Source organism: Cannabis sativa, chromosome X, assembly GCF_029168945.1.
Source record: "Cannabis sativa cultivar Pink pepper isolate KNU-18-1 chromosome X, ASM2916894v1, whole genome shotgun sequence".
Lineage (NCBI taxonomy): Eukaryota > Viridiplantae > Streptophyta > Magnoliopsida > Rosales > Cannabaceae > Cannabis > Cannabis sativa.
In genome coordinates this window covers 45,875,397-45,887,323 of record NC_083610.1, presented here as the reverse complement: position 1 = coordinate 45,887,323, position 11,927 = coordinate 45,875,397, and the positions used below count along the sequence as shown (strand labels likewise).

The 11,927-nt window shown below is 28.4% G+C and overlaps 1 protein-coding gene across 1 annotated transcript; it reads right to left on the bottom strand.

Annotated features, from left to right (window-relative positions):
- Positions 1-4,315: 4,315 nt before the first annotated feature.
- LOC115708731 (UDP-rhamnose/UDP-galactose transporter 6) lies at positions 4,316-8,258 on the bottom strand. Its single transcript, XM_030636737.2, has 6 exons — positions 7,971-8,258; positions 6,866-7,138; positions 6,263-6,447; positions 5,969-6,169; positions 5,234-5,395; positions 4,316-5,083 (listed from the first exon to the last, which is right to left on the bottom strand). Exons 2-6 carry the CDS (start codon positions 6,993-6,995, stop codon positions 4,760-4,762), a joined length of 1,002 nt encoding a protein of 333 aa, XP_030492597.1. The 5' UTR covers positions 6,996-7,138; positions 7,971-8,258; the 3' UTR covers positions 4,316-4,759.
- Between the last annotated feature and the right edge of the window lie 3,669 nt (positions 8,259-11,927).

Below are 11,927 nucleotides of genomic sequence, written 5' to 3'. Positions count from 1 at the left end.
TATTACTTTCATAATATTAAAAACAATAAAACAGTTTCTTTATTTTAATATAAAGCTATATAAAAAAGAATGATGAAATCAAAATAGAAAAAATAATTAATTGCAACAAATAGGAAACCATCATTATGTTGATGAATATTCTATGAAAATAGAATCTCTTTTGTTTATTTCTTTATTAAATTAAATCCAACATAGTTTCTATGGTGGTCAAGAAAATGGGCATTAAGGCACAAAACTCAGAAAATAGCATATATATATAAGTACTTAATCAAATCAAAAACACTTAATCATAGATATACCCCAAGCAAATATTTACCCATAACATCATTAAAAAGAAACTAACAAGTAAATAACATAAAAATAAAAAGTAATATAACAATATTACATTGATCAAGCACAAACCTAAAAAAAATCTACTTAATATAAAACTAATACAACAGAAACTAATTAGTATACCAACCAAAACTATAGCCAAAAATACTAATAAATCATAAACTGTTAATAACATACAACATTAAAAATAAAAAACACACTAGAAAACCTAAAATAACAAATATACATATACATTCTATTAGAAAACTATACAGTAAACTTTAATCTTTAAATAACAAATAAACATACATACAAAATAAACTACTCAGTACAATAAATAACTCGGTTACAAAACAACTACTAAAAAAATAAAGTGTTAAATTTAAAATTTTAATTATTTTTGTTAACTAAATTTAAAAGAAACTTAAAAGTTACTTTTAATTTTTTATATTTTTTCGTTGACAGCGAAAGAATATTTGCTTCTCAGATGTTAAAATGATCACCTCAAAGAATAGATTGTAATAATATAATTTTTAAGCTCAACAATTATCAGTGTGACTAGAAATTTTTTTTAAACTTTTGAGAGAGAAAAAGTAATACTAATTACTAAGGCTGGGTAAGTATGTATATACACATTTAAAAAAAAAATTAAAAAAAGTTCGGTAGGTTGACACAATTAAACAGTCACCGTTATTTATAATAATTATTTTAAAATTATGTTGCTGTGCGTAAATTTCTCTTTAGAGATTTGGAGATTCGTATTTATTAAACTGTAATTGGAATCAGACTAATCAATGAGAGAAATGAATCGATTTAAAATAAAAAATAATTTGAAATAATATTTTATTATGCTGTTTACTAAACTGTACCAAAAGAAAAGTAAAATAATATTATTTTGTTTACATAATTAGGAAATGTAATTAAAATGTTTTAATTTGACAAAATTGATATTATTAGAATATGTAATTATTTTTTTCTTTATAAATTTTAAAGGGCCGGCATATTTTTTTTAATCAATAAAATTAAAATTAAAATAAGATGAGTTATGAAAAGAAAATGTATTCCGAGAACCACTGTCTCTCTTTCAAAATTTAATAAACAATTATTTGGGAATCAATATCATACCATTGATTCTCATTTTCTTTTCTTTTTTTATTATAATTTTTATGAAAGTTTTTAATTTATTTAGCTTAAAATTAATTTGATGGATTCTTATTTTTTGTTACTTTTGTAGGGACACTTATAATTCAAGTGGATTTTGTGAATGCGAAAAATCTAGAGCAGCTTTTCTATTATAGTTTTAGGGCTTTTTATGATTTGGCATTATGTTTATACCAGTGTATGATCACTTCATAATTTTGCAAGTTTACTTAATAATTTTTTTTTTAAAAGTATCCTTATTCTATGATCTCTTATGAAATAGTTGTACAAGAATGGAAAAAAAAAAAAAACCTAATTAGATGAGTTTTTCAATTATTTTAATGATAACTTCACTATTTAAAAAAAAAAATTAATAATGTATAGTACTGGCATACATTCTTAACTTACACACTATAATTACATATTATAATATATATATTTTGAAGTAAAAATTAAATCACATTTAATTATTTAATTGTAAAGTCGATTAAGTACACATCATAGTAAGTAATTTTGTGTGTAAATTGAGGGTATGACAATCATTACTCATCAAGTATTCTCTTAATTTTTGTTAGGGTGACACACAAACAATTCTTTTTACCAAATTTTAAGATAAAGAATTTTAAGTTTTTAAAATTTAAGGATGCTTCTTCCTATTCTTGTAATTGCCTGTGGATAGGCGGTGTTTCGAATTGTGCCTTGGCGGCGTTAATCGTCGAGTTGCCTTACCGTTTTGGCTGTTTTGAATAAAGAGGTTTCTTTTTGAAGTTTTTACACCACATACTGAAATTTTTCACTTTTTTTTTTTTTTTTTTTTGTGAGGTGGAATGTTTTTCAAAAATATTGTAACTATGTTAAATTTTTACTGTTGTTTCACAGATATTTTTTAGTTATTTTACTGTTGTTTTAATTGTTTTGTTTTGTTGTAAAAGACAGTATTTTTGTACAAAATTCCACATGGCAGTAAAATTGTAAATTTTGTCTAAAATTCAGTATTTTTGTAAGAACCCTTTTATTTTTATTAATTTTTTTTTTTTTGAAAAAAAAAATAAGGGATGATTTCACAAAAATATAAAAACAACAAAAAAAATAATAATAATAAAAAATACGGTTTCACGGAATTTTAAACATTTTTACGATTTTTTTGATTTTATTTACAGAAAATATGGTTTTTTTATATTGTAATCTTGTTAATTTGTTGTTGATTTTTTGTTATATGTATGTTATTTTTTGTTGTTATTTTGATATTATTTTCATGTTACTTTTGTGTAGTTTTTTTGTTGATTTTATATTATTTTCGTGTTATTTATTAGAAAACCGTAAAAATATAAAAAAAAAAAAAAAAAAAAAAAAACATTCTAAAAATATAAATATTTTATAAAAAATAACGCCTTATCTAATTATTGAAAAAAATTAAGGATAAAACTTGGTGGCCGGATGGACCGGACCTGATTTGAGTTGTGCTCTGTTTTGTTGGCGTTTGGCCTCTTAGTGACAATTTCTTTTCATTCAAAAAATAAATAAATAAACTGAAAAACATGTCCTAAAAAATATAAGTTACACACTGCAATTTACATTTTAATTACAAAAGCTTATAAAAAGAGACTATATAACCAACTCTACCATCTCTTATTAATCTTTTCAAACTTAGATGTAGTTATGCCTTAGATTCCCCATTTCTTTACAATAATCAATAATTAATATTGACTCCTCCAAAATATTTTCTTTTTTAATTCTAAAAGCTAATGTGCCGTTTGGTAACATTTTTTTAATCAGTTTTTTGTTTTTAAAATTGAAAAAGTGAAAATATTTTTCAAAAACATGTTCTATAAAACTGTTTTTACTTTTTAATTTTTTAATTGATAATCAAAATTTTAAAAATAAAAAAAATCACTTTCAATATTTTTTTAAACAGTTTTTTTTTTTCTTAATCAATATCTTGGACTTCGATCATGATCCGGACCCAAATCCCCCCACGGTCCTGGCGCTGAACTCGGCCTCTGACTTGAACCCAAATCCGACCCCGGACCTAGACCCAACGTAAATAAAATCAAAAAATAAAAATGAAAAATGAACTTTACAGAACACATTTTTGTTTTCTGTTTTTAAAATTGAAAAATAAAAGTGGTTACAGAACGTATTTTTGTTTTTCAAAAGCAAAATTTTTAAAAACAAAAATTTTACTTTTATTTTGTAATTATAAAATTATAAAAAAAAATGTTACCAAAGGACACCAATTAATTTTGTCCAAACGGGATGATTACATAATTACATAAATTATAACCATAGAATATGTGTTGTTTCACAAAGTTTTGAGTATAAATTCATATGAACTTTTTTCCTTGACCTTAAGAATGACATTCTTTACACCTACTTGTTTGTTGAAAATCATACCCAATTGGCAAATTATCACAAAAACATACAAATTTTATATATTTTGCCAACTCTTTAATGTATCTATCAAGCTTGTCTTTTATGAATTATGATAAAAAAAAAAAAAAAAAAAAAAAAAAAAAAAAAAAAACACTTCATTAAAATGTCACGAAAACTTTTATGTATTTTTTCTTTTTTACCCATTCTTTCACAATTAACAAAAATATTTCATATTTCAAAGATAAAACCAAAAAAAAAAAACTTGCATACGTACATAATAATGATAAATCATAATTTTCTGGTTTCTCACTGTAAATTTATCTCATTTCAGATGATATTCTTAAGAGAAAAAAAGAACAAAAAAGTTAAGATACCAATTTTCTCATATCTACAATTCCATCAAAAATAACCCTGAATTTTGGTAATTAAATAAATACTATTTTGGTGTGATTAAATTTATCAAAAAAATAAACTTTACTAAAAGAAATATATGGCAAATAAATATATATTAATTCTTGTTGGATAGTCACTTCTATGAAGTTGCATACAATTGTAAATAATAATACTGAGAAGCCAGCCCAGAATTGCATGACAAATTATATATAAAACGTGGTTCAGTCAAAAATCAAAAAAGGCTGAAAAATAATTACTATAATTATGATCATGTGACCAAAAAATATGTTAAAAATTTAATAATGAAAATTTCCCCTATCCTGTGATGTATCCAATCCCCCAAAGAAGGGATTAAATACCCTTGGCTAATATATGGAAACTACAAAACAAGGATGAAACAAATCAAAGTAATGGGGTTGTTTTTCTTTTTTTTTTTTTTTTTGAATTTTGTTTTTTTGTTTTTCCTAACCTTGGATCACTTAGAAATTTCCTCCTGGAATCAACAATTTCTATGTTTATATCCTAGACGAACACACACACTTTAGACTTTCCCGTCGAGTTCAGTAGAATCCATACCGTGTTTTTGTTGTTTGCTTATGGGAATAGAAAGGCTCCTGCGTTCTTTCCCACCGGGTTTGGATGAGGCATTACCATACCAAATCATTCCACATACAGCTATAACCATGCCAAGAACAACTTGTAGATTTAGACCCTCTTTTCCGAAGAAGAAGAATCCCATGATCAAAACAAGGATTGTTTTCATGTGACCAAGAACTTGGAAAGACACTGCTGTAAATCTTCCAATGCAGATGAACTGGCTGAGGTTGGTTCCTACTGCTATTGTGCAAGACATAAATATAAACATCTGCAAACAAAAAAAAAAAAACAAAGCCAAAGTTGAAATTATGTCAACCTAATCATATATAATGAATCAAAACTTTTAACTATATGATCACATGTTATGTGGTGACCTATAACCAAAATGAAAAACACTGTAAATTAATGAAATACGTACCAGAGAAGCAAAGTTATAGTTATAGGCATCGACTCTTTTGCCTGTCAACCAATAGTCGAGGAAGGGGCCTAGTACCAAAAGTGATGCAGCCTGGGCTGGGGCGGTATGTCCCAAGAGGTTGAAAGAACCGAGTGAATATTTCCGTTGAAGGTAGTGTACGTACTGCAGACAAGAGTTAACATGAACAATTAGATAATCCACTCACTAGATCATTTTATATATATATATATAAATATATATGCATCAAACATCCACAGAGCCACTCAATACTTGACTTGATCTCATGAAGACTCTAATCACTACTCTAAATCTTAAAAAACTCGAGACAAACCTAACTCCATATTGACTATGAAGCAATGATCTATTGCTGTAGAGTATAGAACTTTGAAGAAAGTGGTGGTCAAAAGATTCACCAATTTGGAAAGATCTAAAAAGGTTTACGCTGTTGGAATTCATGGGTATTTAGTTTCCCAAAATCAACAGCCACCCAAAAATCTCAACTTTTGGTAGGAGAGCATTGTTATAAGCTAATCGATCATCATATTAACTTGAATTCAAGTTATGTCAGATCCCTGCTAAATTAAATATGCCGTCCTCATATAGCAAAATTACATAGGCTATTGGGGCTAAATCATGCATAACTTCACATATAGCTAATTTTGTCTACAAAAGCCATTTTATCCAGAAGTATACTTAATCTCTGTCCTTAAGAATAGTTGAAGAATAACTACTTACATACTGTTGTAGAGAAGTACTCCAAACTGCAACAAAGGCAGCAACAAATCCTTTGGTATTGACACTCACATCAGTGACAGTACAAACACCAACACCCAACAGAACAATTAATATGCTTAGCTTTGTGTCTCTTGAATAACGGATCTTGTCAAGAAGAACTTCCAATAAACAGGAAACCGGGATCATACTGAGCTTTGCAATCTGCCAAGTTAAATTTGAATGGAAAATGTAACATACAAAAGCATAATATACCAAAATAGCTAAAACCATAATTTACCAAAATTCTAAGCATACCTGATAGAATCCCACAGAATTCCACATCAGACTAACATTCATTCCAACAATAGAGAAGTTTGCAAAGAGAACAAATTTCAGAAGCTCTGGAAGGGGTAAATGAGATGGTTGGATGTATCCTAACCCTCTAAGAACAAGTGTCATCAGAGTTGTAGTAGCAAAATGCATACCGGTTAACGTTGTAGCTGCAGCAAAATGTGATTATGTTTAATACTGTAAAGAAATGATAGGATAAGCAGCAAAGTTATATCTCGTGAGTTATGAAAGATTACAAGAAAATATCAAACTCCAACAACATTCGTCAACACAATTTTATAACAAACAATACCAAAAACAGTCAAAAAGAGAATAAAAAACATAGCATTGATTCCAATTACTATTTTGAGGCTTATACTAAGGTTTTGTATGTGTTAATATAGAGAATGAAAGACAAAATGCAGAAGTTTTGCAAAGTTTTTTACTTGATGAAAAGGCCAGGAAGAACAAAATCAATAAATGAATACGCATAGCCTAAATGTACATAAGAGAATGTGTAACTACAAAAGAGAAATCAAAACAAATAATACTAAAAAAAAAATAAGTATTAACAAAACTCCAACTTACCAAAACTGAAGCCATAAGAAGCCATTAGAGCTTTATTGACAATTATTATTCCAACAGAAGTGACAATATTGAACGACCATGCCGCTGCATCTAGCGTTGCCTTCTTGTCCGCCTTGTTAGCTGGAGCCATATTTGATTATATAAATATATATATATATATATATATTATGTATGTTCCTCACTGTTCACCACTGTAGCTTTTATCCCTCAGCCCCCACTAACAAATCCATTCACATCCAACAATGTCCAAAACTTCTTCAGCAACAAAATATTCTAAACAAAAATAAATAAATAAATTAGAGGAATAAAAACATGGTGGTAACTGAAAACTACTATACAAATAGGTAGATAACTAAAGAAAACAAAAATTTCACATCTTTAGTCCAATATTAGGTACAAGATCAATTTCAATGCTTCACATTTTAGAATATTCTATTGTTATGGAATAACTTTTGGTTATGTAATTTTTAGTTCAATTTTAGGTATCAGGGAACATAATAGTTTTCGGCATTGGAGGGATCAAGAGGGGCCACCAAATTAGCATCCTATTCACACCTAATCCTTCTCAAGCTCAGATAACGCTTTCAATTGCTCAGTCCACATTAGGTAGAGTAAAACTTCCATATACCATATGTATATGTAAATATATATTAGAGGTAAACATACAAGCAATCGAAAATACAGATATAAATTTAGCAAAAATTAATTATATTTAACATTTGAATCTTCATCCCTACCTAATTATTATTAGTTATTACTGTACAAACCGTAGATCCACCATTGATACGATACTCAGTTACTCAAATTTATTTGAATCTTTTGCTTAGTTTCAAATCAATCAAAAGCAAAAGATCACAACAGAAAAAACAATTTGAAACCGTAATTTTCATCAACACAGATAAAAATTAAAAATCCAGTAAGATCCGGATCAGCAAGCAAAAGTTAAGGAATTCAAAATCAGATCCAAATCACAATTCGAATCTAGAAACCACAAAAACGAGTACAGAATTCAAGTCAATATAAGAACAGATCTGACAATGTGAAACTAAACAAAATCAGAGTCCGAAAATGCCGAAAACAGAATTCATTGGATCTGGAAACATACCTGAAAAAGCAAGCGAGTGGAAGGGTGGGGCACAAAGTGTGAGCTCCAATGGAATGGAATTCAATGGAGTGTGATGGTGGATGAAATGAATTATGAATCGGATGAAATGAGAAAGTTGAGAGATGAAAATATGGAAGGTTGGTTTGTGTGATGGGTTTTTGGTGTTGAGTTTTAGTTGAAGGTTTGGCAATGGAGGAGTACTGAAGAGAGAGAGAGAGAGAGAGATTCCGTTGGGCAATGAAGACCTCGTGGGAGATGGGTTAGTGCCAGCCAATGGGAGAAAGGGAAACTTCAAACGACGACGTTTTATTAATTCTTATTTATTTATCTATTTATATTTATTTATTTATTTTGATTAACAAATGGAATCTAATGGTGCATATCTCTTTTTTATTCCTTTGGTGATTTTGATAATTTTGAAGATTTATAGAGAGAAATTTGAATTTCCATACTTACAAAATCATATTATTTTGGGTAAATACCATTTTGGGTCCTCTGTTTTACAAAAGTTACTAATTGGACCTTGTGTTTTGTTAAATGACAAAATGGACCCTGTATTTTCTAAAATAGTACAAATAGGACCTTGAATTGATTTTTTGTCAAAATAAAGTTTAATTATAATCCGATCTAAAAGTGTTATGACAAAACTGTTTACATTTTTTTTGTATCTGTTCGTATTAAGCATTGTCTTCAAGTTGGTTGTATTAAAAAAAAAGTTGTTAAAAATTAAGCTCAGGGTCCTATTTTTACTATTTTAGAAAATACAGGGTCCATTTTGTCATTTAACAAAACACAGGTTCCAATCTGTAACTTTTGCAAAACACAGGGTCCAAAATGGTATTTACCCTATTATTTTTTCTCTAAATATATACTTAGTAAAATTGGTAATATATGACAATTTTACACCTTTTCCAAAACTAACCCTCCCATTTGAAATGCTAATCCCATCTCAGCCAACTCTCTCCCTCTCTCTCAACTCACCAACACCCAAGCCACCCAAGCCACACCACAGTCGGACCCAAACGCCACCCACGAAACGCTCACCACGGACCCACGAATCGGTCACCCAAACGCTCACCCGATCGCTCACCCACGGACCCCGACGAAAACCCCAACCCGAAGGACGGTCACCGGAAAAATTCGAAATGGCCAAGGTGTGATTTTTTTGTTTTTTTTTTAGAAAGTGTTTTTGAGATTTATATTGTGTGTGACTTTGTTTGGAATTGTTAGTTGTTAGATTTAAGAAATTTTTTGGGTCCGATTTTGTGGGGTTTTTTCGAATCTGTGAAAGGGTTTCGGATCTGTGTTTTCAGGCTGGGAAGATGAAGGTCCGACGTTGTTGGGAGGGTCCGATGGTCAATTTCGGTTGGCCCGATTGTAAGGTCCGATGGTCATAGGGGTCCGATTTGTACGGGTCCGATGGGGTTGTTCAGGGTCCGATTGTACGGGGTCCGATGGGGTTATTCAGGTCCGATGGTCTGATTTCGTATGGGTCCGATGGTGCCATTTGTATGGGTCCGATGGCTACCAATCGGACCTCACAGTGGGTCTGATTGGTAGCCATCGGATCCGAGGGTTGATTTTTTTTTTTTTTTGGTTTTATTAATTGGTAATTAGTTATTGTTTAATTTTTATTGTTTTTTAATTATTAGTTATGTTGTTTGAGTAATTATTAAATATTGTTTTAGTATTAATTATTGTTTTATTATTAATTATTGATTATTGTTTTTTTTATTAATAATTATTTTATATTATTTACAAGGTATTATTTTTATATTGATTATTAATTATTTTTTATTATTAATTATTAATAATTGTTTTACATTAATTATTAATAATTGTTATATTAATTACTTTTTTATTAATAATTGTTTTATATTAATGATTGATAATTATTTTATTAATACTTTTTTTTTTATTATTAATGATTAATTATTGTTTTATTATTAATTATTGATTATTGTTTTTTTTATTAATAATTATTTTATATTATTTACTAGGTATTGTTTTATATTAATAATTATTTTATATTAATTATTAATTATTTTTATTATTAATTATTAATAATTGTTTTACATTAATTATTAATAATTGTTATATTAATAATTTGTTTATTAATAATTATTTTATATTAATGATTGATAATTATTTTATTAATAATTTTTTTTATTATTAATGATTAATTATTATTTTGTTATTAATTATGAATTAGCGTTTTTTTTCTATTAATAATTATTTTATACTATTTATTAGTTATTATTTTATTGATTATTCATATTAATAATTATTTTATATGAATTATTAATTATTGTTTTAGTTATAATTACTAATTATTATTTTATTATTAATTTTTAATTATTGTTCTATTTTTTTATTAAGAATTGTTTTATATTAATTATTTATAATTGTTTTATTAATAACTTTTTTTATTATTAATAATTAATTATTGTTTTATTATTAATTATTAATTATTGTTCTATTTTTTTATTAATAATTATTTTATATTATTTATTAGTTATTATTTTATTAATTATTTTTTATTAATAATTGTTTTATTTTTGTATTATTAATTATTATTTATCGTTGTTGGTTTTTTTTTTTTCAGGGAACTGCACATCTTATAATTCCAGTGTCGGACCATTACACTGGCCGTGTCACATGGCGCGGGGGTAGTTACTACTACCCGAAGATTAAGGCTAAATTTGAGGAATTCAACCTATTGGACAGGGTGAGGGAATCCCCTTTCAAAAAACTTTTCGAGAGAGCGCCCATCCAATTTTCTGGAGCATTTTTTCACCAGTTGATGCTTCACAAAATAAAATCTGACAAGCCGGGCGAGGTGCATTTCTATGTGGGAAGGAAGAGATGTAGATTTGGGAGGGTGGAGTTCGGCTTGGTCACCGGGTTAAACTTGTTGCCCGGCCCTACTGAGGAAGACATCAAACAAAATGGAAAAAATTATTAATACTAATTAATAATTAATAATGATTAATAATTAATAATAATATTTCATAATTAATAATAATAATTCATAATTAATAATTAATAACTAATCATAAAACAATTATTAATAAAAAAATTAATAACACTAATAAAACATTTGTTGATAAAACAAATAAAAAAATTAACAATTAATAATCCAATAATTTATTAAATTCATAACTCAATAATAAATAAATAATTTTTAAAACATTAACTAAAATAAACATTAATAAATAATAAATAATAATAAACAAAAAAAAACAGGTCGGGTCCGATGGGGGTCCGATTGGTCCGACCATCGGACCCACATGGTGGACCGTCGGACCCATGTTCAAAATAAAAAAATTAAAAATAGACATAAGGCCCGATGGGGGGTCCGACCATCGGACCCACTTGGGGACCATCGGGCCAGGATCAAAAAATTTAAAAAAACAATTAAAAAAAAAAAAGAAAAATAGCCACGGGTCCGATGGGGTCCGACCATCGGACCTTCTTGATGGACCATCGGACCCATCGGGCCATTACCCCTGCCAACCAAATTTTTCCACACATCGGGCCCCCATCGGCCCAGCATCGGACCTCATCGGGCCCGACAGCAAAAACTGCAGAAAACCAGTAAAATTCCAATTTTCACATGCAGCAAACATTTTAACAGAAAAAAATACCTAAATAACAGCAACAATAGACAGATCAAGCAACAAAAACAACATTCTTAATTAAATATAACAACAACAAACAATATTTTAAAAAAAATTAATTACTTACCCATTAATGGAGCTTGTAGTGTTCTAGGTTCTAACGTGGTGGATTAGTGTGGGGGATCCCTAGTGTGGTGCCTTGTAGTGTGGAAGGTTGTAGGTTTAGTGTATTAATGAGTGAAGAGAAGAAAAAAAAAATTGGTGGTGGTGAAGGTAGGAGTTCGGGTGGGGAATGCATTGACGAGAAGAGAGGATTGGGGTGGGTACATGTAATTAG